The sequence below is a fragment of the Pterocles gutturalis genome, unplaced genomic scaffold, assembly GCF_000699245.1.
Source record: "Pterocles gutturalis isolate BGI_N339 unplaced genomic scaffold, ASM69924v1 scaffold16329, whole genome shotgun sequence".
Classification (NCBI taxonomy): Eukaryota; Metazoa; Chordata; class Aves; order Pterocliformes; family Pteroclidae; genus Pterocles; species Pterocles gutturalis.
The window spans coordinates 1-15,094 of NW_010136054.1; the positions used below are offsets into that span (position 1 = coordinate 1).

Sequence of the window (15,094 nt, forward strand, 5' to 3'; positions counted from 1 at the left end):
TTTTTAATAGGGCACAGAGGAAAGCATTAGTGCACAATGCTGACACTGATGATCTGGTCGCTGAGGCAGGTATCCGAAAATCGGCAGTCGCTGGAGCAGCTACATTACTGTCATTCTTCGTGCTAGTGTGAGGTTTATGTGCCTTTGAGAGGAAGGTCACTTTTTAGTCCCCGTCCCCCCCCCTCACCCCATCCCACCCTCTTTTTGCTAAGCCGTGCATCAGTAGCGTGAATTCCAAGAAGCAGTAGGTGTTTCTTGGCATTTCAACTGGGATTTTGGAAAGGGAAGCCTGGTATCTAATGGGAAAAAAACTGCGATGGAAGGAAGGGATGCGGAGGCTGCACACAGCTCTGGGTTTGCAGGCGTGTGGAAGTTGTTGAAATAGGTAAAGGGTCGAAACTGGCATTTGGAAAATGGTGACTATTTCTTTAGTTACTTATATCACGGAGGAATATAAGGGAAAACTGGGCCAGTAAGAATTTTTCCTGCTTTGCAGTTTGCTGTCAGCAGAAGGTAAAACATGTCCTTGAAGATATACAATTTTACATAAACAGCTGATGTTTACATAAGCCGAGATAAGTTTGTGAAAAACACAGATAGCAGAAGATGCGGTGTTAGGTGAACTCGCCTATCCTCCTCTTTGTCTGTGTAATAATTTATGGGTTTTTTTGTATTGTTGCAGCGTAAGAACGAAGTGAGCAGCTGCACCTTTACCAAAGCAACCACCTGCGTTCCTTCCCTCCTCTGGAATGGACAATGGGATGGTCTCTGGCTTTATCATGATCAAAAACTTCTTCCTCTTCTGCGTTTCCATGAGTTTAGCCAGCCACTTCGGGTGAGTTGCCAATTATGTTTGAATTTTTGTGGTGGGTTTTTTAAGGAAATGAAAAACCTTGGCTCTGTGTGGTGCGGAGCAGCCGAACAAAACAAGTGGGCTTTGCATTTCATCTTCACCTGCTGGTGTCAGGGGGAAGGGAGCGATTTGCTTTCCTGCTCAGATTTACTGTCTGGTATCGGTTCTTTGCACCCATAACACTGTTGCGGCAAGACTTGGGGGGCTCAGACCAGGCCTACAGCTGCTCAGGGCTCTGACCCAGGCACAGCATAGCCAAGGACTGTGGTACTGCCTGCCTGGGGGGCTGCGGTGAGGATGGCTTGCACCTTCCCTCTCACCTGGCAGGTGCAGGCTATAGGCAGCAGTGCAAGCTTGCAGCAGCAGTACTCGGTGCATGCTGCTAGCTGGTACAGGCTTTCCTAGGGAGTAAGCTAAGATTGTGACTGATCAGAAGGATGGCTGAGTTTGAAACTTGCTTAAAATGATTAGAAATTGTGTTTCCCTGAAGCATGTAGCGAGGAATTCTGTTTCCTTATTTTTGCTTTGGATGCTTTCCTTACAGTGATATTCTGAAAAGTATTGAAGAAATACTCCTACTATAGCTCTTAGAAAAAAAAAAAAAAAAAGAAAACAAACAGAAAACCCATATTTGTATGTTTTTTCCTAAACCCAGAGATCTTATGAACTTTCCAAAATCGAGCTATGCAATGGAGTCTAGAAAAAGTGTTTTGCAAGTGCTCTGGAAATGTAGGTTGATTCTTCTGTGTGGAGGAGAACAATTATTTATGATTTCACCAGAAGAAAGATGAATCCTCCCAACGTGCTGATTCACAAGCACACCCATCAATTCTTTGCTATAAGAAGATACAAAATGGAGATGCAAATCAGTTTCTGATTCCAAGCAAAGTGATTTTTTTCCAGATTGGAACTAGGAAAAAAACCAAACTTTGAATGATGACTGTCTTTGCTGTAAACAAAACTTGGCCTTGCCTCCAGCGTGTGTTCTATGTAGGCAGGCGGAAGCCTGTGACCACAGTGGCCTATATGAATGTTTGTAGGACCGCACACTGATTTATTCACCTTGGAAAAGCTCAGTCCTGCTTTCACTGTGGTCTAAGGCAAAACTCTCCCTGGACTTTGTGACAAAAATAAAGAGGGCGTTGATAGTGTGGGACTGGTTTTAAACTTGTCTTGCCATGACTGTAATTTGACAATGTTGTTACCACATTGAGAAGATCCTGAGGACTACAACCTTAACGCCTTCCTGATTGTCCAGCATCCCTGCAGAAGGCAGCACATTGCAATAGTTGAGGATGACCTGTTTGGTGTGGGGTCTTTTAACTGTGTTACTCCTCCAACAGAAGAACAGATAGGTGAGGATGCAAAAAAAAAAAAAGGGTTTAACTCTCCCTCTCGACTCCAAAGCAAATACTGAGTCTAAGTCCCAGGTAGGAATTGGTGTGAACTGTAACCTGGCAGATAATCAGAACAAGACAATTAGGGGAAACGAGGACACTTGTTTTCTGCAAGTTACTCAAAAAGCTTCTGTGCACTAAAATGAGATCATCACGTAACCTCTCTTCACCCACCCCCCCAATTTCTGATCTAGTAATTTTAGTCCGGGCCTGCAGAGATAAGCAGCTCCAATTTGTTGCACCATTCACATGCTGCCTGAGGGCTGAATTTTGACCCTGCTCAAAAGGCAGAGGATGCTCCAGTGCTTCAGTTTCAGAGGCAGAAGCAGTTTCAGAGTGTAATTTGCTAAGTGCTTTGGGACTGACTCTTCAGGACAGAACAGTACAATTTACACGTAGGCTTGTATATTAACAGCAAGAATCTAATACTGATAATACTTGCTGTTGCTACCAGGTTCTTCTTTATTAGCTTCATCCGTGTTTGGACTGTGCTGTTACATTGCAGTGCATTTTGCAATGTGCTAGATAACAATGATTGGTCAAATGAGCACAAATTAAAAAGCAAAATGCAGTAGGCCATTACAGATCAAGGCAGAGATTTGTCTAGGTTTCTCCATAGTCCTTCCATATTTATACTAAATCATAAATACCATTTTTGTTGACATAGTCAAAGCCACCTTGGGGGATTTTGATGCAAAATGCCTGGTAAAATAAACAGGAATTATGTATTTCAGTCTCCTAGGCTACTTCAGAAATCTCAGCAAAAGTCTGTGATTAATGTTTATCATAAATGTGGAATGACTGTCGAGAGTTATCCACATCAATAGGCGGTAGAGAAGGACTGTAGGCATAGTTGGTAAAGTTGTTTAAAGAAAAATCACTGAATTGAGATTCAAGGATATAGATGAAATGAGAAGAGTATGCGAAGCCCCCCACTGTTGTTGGTGTAACAGTTTTATGAGTCTACTTCTGCAGGAACAGCCCAGCACGAGCCAAGGCTTTTTCAATCTCACTTGAATTCAGCCTTGAGTTGTATAATTCTCTAATGAGTTAAGGTATTTTACTGAAGCATTTCAAGATAGTTCACAATGGTCTTGAAAGTAAACATTAGTAGTAGAGCTAGAGAATAATTAACAGTCAGAGATAACCATGAAGAGTGTTTTCAAATGATACAAGAGTCTGACTCCTTACGGGCTGTCAGGAGCCCCCATAGTGGGGGGCAAGGGAGTGGGGAGCCCCCCGCGAAGGTCGGCACCATGGGTGGCTGCCTGCACCAAGATCTCCCTGAGATGAGGTAGCACACGGTCGGCCCCATGCTGGCCAATGTTACCGCATCCTGACTTTTTTTGCAAGCCCCAGACTGTCCACAGGCACATCTCTGGGGACATGCTGGTGACGCACAGTCCCTGTGCATTTGCATTTTGGATGTGCAATATCAGAAATCTGCCCAAGAGCCAAAACCAACGGGGACGGATGTTGTTGGTGTACCCACAGTTTAGTTGCCATCTGCTAATAATATTTATAATAGTAGAAACACGGAAAACAGAAGATCCCAATTAAATATAGCCAATGCAACACTTCTCTGTACACTGTAAGAATTCAGTCTGTGGCGTGTCTGTAGTTTCACATACTTTTCCACTAGCTCACAGCCCTTATCACTAAGACCACAATCCTGCTGTTTAGGCTAAACATACCCCTCCTTCAGGCTGTTATTTCAAGTTAGTCTCTGCAGCCCATAGCAGTTAGTTCTGCTGGGTTATCTCTTTCCAAGTACTTGCAGATGCTAGGGAGTTCTTCCTCATATTTTTAAGACAAGTTTTGTAACAATTATCATATCCTTATGCAGTCATGCTTGTCTATTTATGTTTTTTATCCTGTTTTCCTTTCCTTCTTCATGTCTCCAGATTGTTTTCCAATTATTAATATTGTCTAATGGGTTCAAAAAAAGCTAAGCAGGTACCTAGAACTACTTGGAGAAGGAAGACAGGCATCAGTCAATCCCTCTGCTGAACAGAAAGCTACAGCTTCAGCATCTCTGTTTCGCTTGGCCTGCCAGCTGGCCAAAGAGCAGGCATGTACCTGCAGCCATACAGCACGTGCTTGGTGCAGGACCACCCCTTGGCACACATTGTCTCCTAGGGAAGCTGCAGGTCAGCGACCTGGGCAGCTCAGAGTACTGGGAGGTGTTTAATGACCCTGGGAGAAATTCAGGATATTGAAAAAGGAGCGTTAAGGTGCAAGGGGGTGAGGACGGTAAGACGTCACCCTGTGAAAAACAGGCTTTTGTTGCACGGCTCACAAAGTGCTCATTCCCAGAAGGTAGTAAAATACTACTCTTACTAAATATAAGAGTTAAATTATTCTTTAAGGATCTGCCAAGACCATTAAAGATTCATTATTTTCACTCAGTCTTTTCCCCGTCCTAATGATGCAGAAGAATTAATCTTCATTGCACAAATTTACAAAATATCAGCATTTTCATATCTCGAGAATCTGTAAGAAAGGGATGGTAAGAAGCTAACTTGGAAAAGTAAATCCTTTCATATCTGGCCAACTGACAGTATCCAAAAGTGTGCAAGTGAGTTCTCAACTATTTTTTCCACAAACTGTTAATTTGAACTTCTGGTATAATTCTAAATCTATTAAAGCAAGCTATTGGAAAATCTACTGTTAAAGGAGAGAGAAAAAAAAAATACAGCTTTCAGTGGCAAGATACTCCTCAGTTATTTTTCCAGTGTCTCTTACTTTTTTTAAAGTTTGGGGAAAAGCATCAGAAACCTACCATACGTTTTCCTCTTATTACAACTAAGCTATGAATAGTACCTGTCATGATTTTGACTAGATGGCAAAAAAGACAGTGATGTTCAAAATGGTAAATGATGAACTCCTCGGAAGAGGTATCTGAGAAGCTTTAGAGAGTTATTACATTTTACACTGATGGGCCCCTTCTGCAGCTTCTGATTTTTTCAGTCACCCTGAAATTGCAATATTAAATAAATGTGATGAGAAGTATTCCTGGTTGGTTTAGTTTATGTTCAGTAATGAGCTTTAAATGTAATTATCTTTGAATTTTCTTATCATTTTCCTAAGGTTTTTTTCTAGGTTTATTTTTATCCATAACAGAAAATGTCTGCTATAAAAACATTTTTGGTTGCAGAGAGGCAATAATGTGCTTACCTACTAATATGTTGATAAAACCTAATCTTTAGCTGTGTGGAAATAATTTAGGATATCACCTGTTTCTCACTATTCATAGAGCTACAGTACTTTGCAAGTACAGTTTAAAGGTCTCACGTCATAAAAAAGACAACCACAGCACTTACTCCAAAACGTGAGTCGCTATTTCACCAGCAAAATCAAAAATAGAAATTAAATGCTGACTTTTCTGTGAAAGAAAAAGTATCGTTTGCATTAATGGCAAACAGTAATCCCTCTACAAATGCAACTTCACTGGATACTGACATTCCTCCAAAATTCAGCATCAGATGCCTTCTTTTTTGGGTGAAGTGATCTGCAAAATCTGAACTGGATTGCAGTTTTGCAGATGAAGTGCAGACTTTTTAAATGAGTCTTCACCTTAGTTATTTCTCCATCTTTTTCATCTATTAATTAGCTTTTCTTGTGGAGATATAAAAGTATTTCAGCATTTGAGGTTTGTATACTATTTCTGTGAAAGATGTACACAGCTGAGATGGAAGGAAGCCACACCAATTACTCTTGTTAGATTCAGAGGAGCAGTTAAGAGAACTAAGTATATTTTGTCCCATCCCCACAAAAATAGCTCAATGGAAATCTTCCCTCTGAGTTCAGTTGGCTTTGAATTCAGCCATAAGCACTAAAAATATCAAGCTTTTTCAAGAGCAGAGGAAACTAGTGAAGCTTTGTATCCTGTGTCCCCCAGCACCGTACCTTTGCAATAATCCTGGCTCTGTGTTCAGCATCTCTTTTTCCCACCTCCCATTGCAACACCTACATTTTACCTCTGTGCTCCTTTTCTCCCAGGATCTTTCCTTATCACCCTGCAAGTTTCCTCTCTATCTCTTAATTAGCAGAGAGGAGGTGGGCTGGTTTTGCTGAGGCTGTTTCTGAGCTACATGTGTGCTGACTGGCCCAGGGGGAATAGATGACTGCTGACCTCACATTTTTACTTAATGAGGCACTAATTTAGATCGCTCTCCCCTTGCCTAGTCACCGCTTCTCATGAAACTTGTAGGAATGAAATGGAGTTTGATCTCTGCTTCTTTGTCAGATGCATTGGAAAATGAAAATGGGTTCCTACATTGATACGGTGAAGCAGGCAAACAGCATGATACGTATCTCTTTCTTATGGAAAAAAAAAAAAAAGAACCTAAAGAAACTGAGAAAAGTTTAAAATAGTATTTAGAATAGAATAATGGAATTTTACCAAAGCATTAGTTATGCTCACTGCATAGGATGAGCCTCTGTAACTTGTGTCTCCTGTTCATATTTGTTAGGCTGTTGCTTGAAAATATTCACTTTCACATGGCAAATCCCTTCTGATTATGATTGACAAAAAAGTATACAGTCTTTTGTCTTGGATGGTCCAGCCTGCAAGGATGTCTAATGTTTCTGTAATCAGTTTGCATCTGGTGGATTAACTATCATTGTAGCCAAACATGCCCGCGATATTGTCTGCCTCAGTAGCCCATTCGAAGTTGAGGTCACGGCACAGGAAACAGAATTAATTTGGTATTTTGACCATGGGGAGATGGGATGGCCTGAAAAATGGGTGAGATTCACATCTATGCCTCCGCTTGCAGCGAAGAGAAGCTCCTTGGTGGCCTTGGGCTCTCCAGCGCTGAGCTTGCTGAGGGTCGCAGCAGTGCTGAGGGCACTTGGGCCACGAGGATCCTCCTCAGCCAGGTGTTCACGTGTGCTTCAGCCTTCCTGGGAGTCAGACCAGAGCCCCCACAGCCCGGCCTTGCTCCCCTTTACTGACAGGCTTTGCGCTCCTTTCCCTTTCCAGCAGAAGCACAACAGCTGTAAAGGGAACAGGGGCAGGGCTGGGGGTCCCCACGTCTGTGAGGGGCTACGTGGCCGCCAGCAGCTTGTCCTGGGCCAGGACACTCATGTCACTAAAACTTGCAGATCGATTGCAAGGGTGTCCATGAGGTCCCGATAGTGTAAACCTTGTGCAGGTAAAAGCAGGTTGAGGTCCCTTGTCTTTCTATGTATAAACCCTGTTCTGTTAGGTAAGCCTAATGCATATATTACAAGCATTCTGCAAGGCAAGCTATTCAGAGGGATGCTTTGAGCTTCTCTGTTTATTTACTGATTTATTTCCCAGGGGACTGGTAGTAAATAAACATGGATTATTTTACATTTTTTTATCTCTGAGTGGCTGGCACATGTTGAGTTCACGTTGTTGGAGTGTAAGTGACTCCTGTCTGCTGGCAGGGTGCATGAGGCACGGTATAATTCCTGGTGGGGCGATGTGCCCTGTCGCAGCTGGAGCGTTTGTTGGTGATTTCAGCAGAGACTGGAACTTGCATAAGCACTGAATGTGAGCAAACTTGCTGTCTTAAGAGATGCTCATTGCTTGCTGCAGGTGAAGGATGCTTATGGATAAACTTATGTGTCTGTTCTTTAGGTAAGGAAAAGCATTAGTAAGCAAGGGATTCTCCTCAGCATCTTTAAATGAAAATCTGAGGATGGTTAGACACTGGAACAGGTTGCCCAGGGAAGCTGTGGATGCCCCATCCCTGGAGGTGTTCAAGGCCAGGCTGGATGAGGCTTTGAGCAACCTGGTCTAGTGGGAAGTGTCCCTGCCCATGGCACAGGGGTTGGAACTCGATGATCTTTAAGGTCCTTTCCAACCCAAACCATTCTATGATTCTATGATTCTATCAAATGTACTTAAAAATGCAAGTTAGAGTTGTGCTGTGAGCAGCTTCCTAGTTCTGACCCATGGATAAAATGATGAAATAAAAAACAGTTCAGAATAAAAACATATCTGGCCCAAAAGCTATGGTAAGAGGCCCACTACACGTTGCTGTTATTTGCACACTACAAGGGAGGACTAATTTATGCAAAATAGAGAGAAGGAGTGAAGAACTGTGTTTTCTGTACTGCAGTATGTTTTTTCATATACCCCAGTGATCTGGGGTGGGATTTTTGAATGCAGTGGGAGTTTGTTATCCTCAAATAAGGTTAGAGTTCATCCTTTGTTCTGGCAATAAATTACATAAACTGTGAAAATTAGAAGCTGTTTGGCATGATTAAAGAGTACCTTCAGGCAGACTTGAAGTAATGTCCCCAGGTAAACCCGTGCTGCTTGTGCATCTCCCCTGCCAGCTGATGCAGTTTCCAAAGACTGGAGAGTTAACCTGGGGAAAAACTGGAAACAGCTTTTGCTGGCCCAGTGAGCTGTCAGAAATGCCAATGCTGGGGAAGTGGTGGGGCTGAGGTGGGGCAGGGCAGCGCAGGGGACTGGGATCTCCCTGTGCCAATTACAGCAAGAGGGTCAGTGGGCTCAGGCATCCCCTGACCCGTTGCCTCAGGGCTGTACCTCCATGGCATGGCTACTTCCTTGGGTCCTCCTCCTCCAGGGAGAGGTGTTTATGACTGCTTGTAGCAGTGATGGAATCACCGCAGCTCCCTGTGCTGCTCAGCTGGAGCAGCAGGAGAGGGCAGAGGCTCCCTCACAAAGTTCTCTTGAGATTGAAGCCCCTTGAGCTGACACGGCTTTTGACGTGTTTCTTTTTGTTTGCATAAAATAGCTTCTCGCAAACTCCAACAGCATCGGGCAAAGAGGACGCCAATGATAACATCACTATATTCACCAGGATCTTGGACGGTCTGCTGGATGGCTACGACAACCGACTGCGCCCAGGACTGGGAGGTAGGATAACACCTTCTCTGTGGCTGGTGCCCCGCTATCCGAGACCATCGTCTGCATGGTGCTCTCCCAAATGGGTACCTGCTCTTGGCAAGGGCTTTGATGAGGGAGTTGCGTTTCATTAGCTAAACAAAGCCCAGAAAGTAGATCTGTCTCCTGGCAAATGGGGCCCTGAACGGGTCACTGAAAGTCATCTTCTTTCAGTCATTCAGGTCATCCGAGGTTGGGTTAGGAGAGCATGTGTGGTGCTTTTTTTCTGTAGTTGAATACAGTTCGGATTTTTTTTCTTTTTGCTACTCCCGAAGGTAAGCGAGACAGGGTGCTAGCAGGTTGCTGCAAGGTTCCCTCACTGGTCAGCATGTATAAAATTATGCCAGTGACAAAAATCTCTGTTAAAAACAGATCCCCAAACCATCCATTTTTAGACAGCTACAGCAAATCTGTATTGATATGTCATTTTGATAACCTCTACAGGAGCTATTTTTGAACCATAACATGTGAATAGTTGCTTTCCATCCTAACCTTGTTGAGCCCTCCTTCAGCTCTCTATCCCCCAGATTTCTCTCATCTTCTACGCATGTGTAAACCATCTGTTATGTTTCTTCCTGGCCCTTTTTTAATCTGGCTACCCCCACCCCTTCCTCTTATGAGACCAACACATTGCTTTCATCCCTTTCTCTCCTTCTCCTCTCACTTTACACAGAGACGCTTGAAAATAGGGCTCGATGCTTGTATCTTATGTAACTAACTTCTGAAATTTCTGCTCTTAAATTAAATTAGTCCTGGAGTTGAAAAGATGCGAGAAAGACTTAGAGTCTTGAGGGTAGAATTAATTTCACCTGACTGTGGACATCTATAATATAGATGTCTGAAACTGGGCAGATCACTCAAGCCAGCGGAGGAGAGTAGGTCTTTCCAAGACACACTTCATCTCATGCTATAGTAGGTATCGAATATGTGCTGGCAATGTGCACTTGTAGCCCAGAAAGACAACCATGTCCTGGGCTGCATCAAAAGAAGCCTGACCAGCAGGTTGAGGGAGGTGATCCCTCCGCTCTGCTCTACCCTCATGAGACCCCACCTGGAGTACTGCGTCCAGCTCTGGAGTCCTCAGCACAGGGAGGACATGGACTTGTTGGAGCGAGTCCAGAGGAGGGACATGAAGATGATCAGAGGGCTGGAGCACCTCTCCTGTGAGGGCAGGCTGAGAGAGTTGGGGTTGTTCAGCCTGGAGAAGAGAAGGCTCTGAGGCGACCTTATAGCAGCCTTCCAGTACTTCAAGGGGGCCTACAGGAGAGATGGGGAGGCACTCTTTATCAGGGGGTGTAGTGATAGGATGAGGGGTAACAGTTTTCAGCTGAAAGAGCTTTAGATCTAGATTAGCTACTAGGAATAAATATTTTCCTGTGAAGGTGGTGAGGCACTGGCACAGATTATTTAGCGAAGTTGTGGCTGCCCTGTCCCTGGAGGTGTTCAAGGCAGGTTGGATGAGCCTTTGAGCAACCTGGTCTAGTGGGACGTGTACCTGCCCATGTCACAGGGGTTGAAACTAGATGATCTTTAAGGTCCTTTCCAACCCAAACCATTCTATGATCTGTGATCAAAACCTGTTGGTCAGAGGAATTGCACCCTTGAAGAGCCTGTTTCTTTCCACTGATTATAAGAGAGCCTGGGCTCCCAGAGGTCAACAACTACATTTAGTCAGAGATGAAATTCCTCCTCAGACATCTTCTTAATTTCAAGTTATTGGAGATCTTTGAGTGATTCCGAATTTGTTAATAGAGAAATGCATCAGAAGTACGTTTTTGCATCTTAAAGCAATTGCTAATGCACAGCCTGTATTTATTACAGAGAGAATAACTCAGGTGAAAACAGACATCTATGTTACCAGTTTTGGTCCTGTGTCAGACACAGAAATGGTAAGTTCGAGCATGTGGCTGCCAGCTCTATTGTATTTACTTTGATAAAGTCATTTTTGGAACCATCGCTTCTATTCAGATCCTGCAATTCCTCGACTGTTTCTTTGTGCCAGGAATACACCATTGACGTTTTTTTCCGACAAAGCTGGAAAGATGAAAGGTTGCGATTCAAAGGACCTATGCAACGCCTCCCTCTTAACAACCTGCTCGCCAGCAAGATTTGGACCCCAGACACTTTTTTCCACAATGGCAAGAAGTCTATTGCTCACAACATGACAACCCCAAACAAACTTCTGCGCCTGGAGGATGATGGCACTCTGCTGTATACCATGAGGTAATAACCGGGATCGATTTCTTCTGATGCTGATTCCCAACCAACTCTGCAAGTACTTGCGGGGAGCGTCACCCCCACTCCTAGTAGAGCCGGGCAACCAATCTGTCACACATACTAATGTGAATATCAAGAAAAATGGAAAACATAATTGCTGCCTACAAATACCAATTAATTTGTAGGTTCTGAATGCTGCTAGTGTTTAAATATTTCCTTTGATTAAATAGAAGGCCTGTTCTCAACAGATTTGATGATTCAGTGAAGCTTTTTTATGAAGATCTGTTCTCTCTTGCTGTTTGTATTTGCAGCTGCAGAGCTGATTGCAGGAGAACTATCTCCAAGGCCAGAAACTGAGATCTTGTTCTGGGGCAGTACATCTTGAACCCTTGGGGCTTTTATTATTATTTCTTTTGATTTCACTAATAGTGCTAAAAACCAATCATAATTGGTTTTTATCCCATAACCAGGGATAAGTGAAACAAGCTAGCAGTACTGTGAAGCTGGTTTAGCAAGTACTTTCCTGAAGACAAAGCTGGCACATTATACTCGCAGAGAAGCAAATGAGTGTCTCAGATCTTCAGGGTCATGTTTCTCATCTGATTAGAGGATACTGTCAAGCTTCATCACTGCATAACCTAGATATAAGATATAATATCGACAATGTTAGAGGATTGTCTGGAATTCTTCTCGGGCCAAATCCCACATTGGTGTACAACAATTTGCTCCTTAAAGGTAATTAGCCTGTAGTAATTAAGACTGCCGTCTATCTTCAGCAGGGTTTTCTCTGAGAACGTAGTCATACAGACAACACTCAAAAAAGAAATGAAAGCCAAAACCTACTGAGTAACAAAGTATTATTCTGAGCTTTTCACATATGAGCCCAGATTGGTGCCTGAGACCCAGCAAAGTGCTCGGGAGCATGAAGTTAGGTGCTGAGATGCCCAGGTTTTCAGTAGGCAGCACCCAAGGAAGGGAGGGAGGAGCTGAGCTACCACCAGCCCCCCATCCCGCTGCAGGGCTGGCTCTGTGGGGCAGAGTTGACAGACACCCGCTGCTGTCCATTGGGAGGGCAAGCCCCGAGCTCGTTCCTGGGGACCAGTGGTTAAGACTTGGGGCTCGAGAGGATTACACTTTTGTACGCAAGCACCTGAAGCTTCCCAGACTTTATTTCAGGTGTTTTCAACCTGTTTTATTTATTTATTTATTTTGTCCCTAGTGTTAAATCCCTCCTTCTGAAAGGCAAAGAGATTTAGGAGAAGTTACATATCCTTACGTAAGTCCTTACAGCTTTAGACCATCACAGTTGTAACTGCACTAGCACTAAGTGCAGTTAGACTTAGACGTGATAGAGATTGTGTTTAAAAGAAGCAAACCCCCCCCCCCCCTATTTTCTGTTCTGCTATGTGTATTGCTGTTCTTACTAGCCCCAAGATAGTGATCTCTGCAGTAATAAACTGAAACAATGTGAGGAACCACATACACCCTTTAAATGAATAAAGGTCAGAATAACTATCAGAGAAACTTATTTTCACAAAAAGATCTGTAACCCCAGCCTTAAAACCAGTCTCAGTGCAGCTAGGACTACACTGGTACCACTCCAGAGACTGCTGCAGAGGCAATCCCTGATTATCTGTGTAAGTTACTTGTGTAAGGAAAGTCTAGATTAGGCTCACCATCAGCCTGGAGCAAAACGTTATGTAGTGTGGCAAATCTGCAGCTGGCATGCTATTTCTTTGCAAGCACTGGGTTTTGCAACATTAAAGAAATGCAGCAAAGCACTGATTCGTGAGGCAATGAGCTGAGCTGGCCAAGGTAGCAGAGTGAGACCTGGATGAGCTTGCTGCTGAGTCTGAGTTACTCTGGGGAGCTGCCTCTCCTGTGACCACAGCAGAGTGTTGTTGCATTAAGGTGCCACAGGCTATAGCTATATTGAGGAAAAAATGGTGTCCTGCTCAGCATATGCAGGTGGAGAAAAATTTGGGTTTGACACTGACTTTCTCATCATCTCACTCAGTCCCCTTTTGTCTGGTTTTCACAGTGGGAAAACTCTGTGGGATTGATGTTTTTGTAGGCTACAGAAAGACACAGAATGCTTTTGTAACCTAAAAAACATGCAACAACTCCCCCCTTTTTTTTTTTGGTAGAGTATTGTGCGTGGGTGTGCATGTGTGTGGAAATGAATTCCCACTAACCATGGTGTATGTGATAAGAAATTTAGCGCAAAGCTTTTAAAATAGCTTTCCTTCCACTATTGCAAGTAATAACTTTAAAAATAAAAGAGTGTCTATGCTATTCTGTTTAAACACAAGACAGGAGACTGCTTTTGTAATGTGCATGGAGCTGGGCTGCTTTAGAGATAGCAGCTTTTCGTGATGGGCATTTCAGCAGCGTGAGCGATGCTCTGCTGTGAGCTGGCTTGAGGCTCCCGTCCCACCTTGTGCAGAGGTAGCTGTGACATGCAGCTAGCCCCTTCAGCTGCCTTTGCATGTCCCAACGAAGGTTAACAGCTCAGCAACACTGCCTAGCATGGGTGTCTGTGAGCAGGTAGATAGGCAGCACTGGGCTTTTTGAGGGGCAAGCTGCTTGTCTCGGCAGTGGTGCACTGGCTGAAGCTACTGGGTCTTAGCTGAGGATTGAGCCCCATCTTCTGTAGCTCCCATCAGGTTTACTCGGCTCTGAGGATCTGGGGATGTGGAGACAGCCCTCTGTTAGCTGTGCATTCCCCTCGTTTCCAAGGAGGAATTGCACACTTCCCAGACTGTTCGTAGGAGTAATCCATGTGGGGAGGATTGGACCCTCTGTCATTGACGGAGATGCCTGAATTGCTTTTGCAACCTCGCATCTGGCTGCCTGAATGAAGAGGAGGAAAGCAGCTGAGGCAATGCTGACCTTCCAAATTATTTGACTTACAAATATACTGAGTATGATCATCTGAGCAAACTTCCAGCTTTAGCACTTGTCAGTGCATACATTTTCGTGATACATGTGTTTACTTATAAAGAAAAATGTATTCTTTGCATATTGCATTTCATGATGTGTTGTCTAGGTCAGAAGTTGATGGGATATATGCTGCCAGGGAAATTTAATAAATGAGCTTCTATATGCATGAAGTATTAAAAGCCTTCTGCATGAATATAGGAACACAACATGCTCTTTAGCTCTTTAGACAGATTTCATAGGCAGCAGTGTTCTCTGCAGGTAACGACTTAATAATTCTCATTGTCTTTGATTTGGCAGGCCCTATTTGTTTTATTTCGATAATGTGGTTTGCAAATCATGCAGATTAATTGAATGTTGCAAATTCTGTTTCTGCCCCTAGAGGGGAGTATTGTCCGTATCTCTGCTTTTAAATTATTTCCACCCCCCCCCCCCCCCCAAGTAAGAGCACTGTGGTAAAAAAGCACTAGCAAATATGGTTCATATTTCCCTAATCTGTATAGAAAATAGCTTTGTGAATGGAGGCAAAAAGCTGATTCTTAGTTTATCTTATCTGAGAAATAAATGTAAGAAGCATAAAGCTTTTTTATTCCATGAAACTATTCTGAAAAAAATGGGGATGGTGTTTTAAGCAACCTTTTCAGGCTAAGAGAACCAACATGTCTCAGTGAGCTCCATTTTTTTACTCAGTGGGATTAGACTATGAAGACAGAAGCTCTGATGAACTTTGTTGTAGGATGCCAGAAAAAAAGATGTGTCTGCCCCTTTTTTTTTTTTTTTTTTTTTTTGCCGAAAATT

The 15,094-nt window shown here is 43.4% G+C and overlaps 1 protein-coding gene across 2 annotated transcripts in view; it reads left to right on the plus strand.

Annotated features, from left to right (window-relative positions):
- Positions 1–218: 218 nt before the first annotated feature.
- GABRA5 (gamma-aminobutyric acid (GABA) A receptor, alpha 5) overlaps positions 219–15,094 on the plus strand; it is a 55,472-nt gene continuing 40,596 nt past the window's right edge. Inside the window, exons 1-5 of one of the 2 annotated variants that reach the window (XM_010082166.1) lie at positions 219–385; positions 683–835; positions 8,991–9,112; positions 10,961–11,028; positions 11,142–11,362. In XM_010082166.1, the coding sequence (XP_010080468.1) occupies positions 750–835; positions 8,991–9,112; positions 10,961–11,028; positions 11,142–11,362 (497 nt within the window). In that variant the 5' untranslated portion in view covers positions 219–385; positions 683–749. Of the gene's footprint in view, positions 836–8,990; positions 9,113–10,960; positions 11,029–11,141; positions 11,363–15,094 lie in introns of both variants that reach the window. The other variant, XM_010082165.1, reaches the window with a different exon arrangement.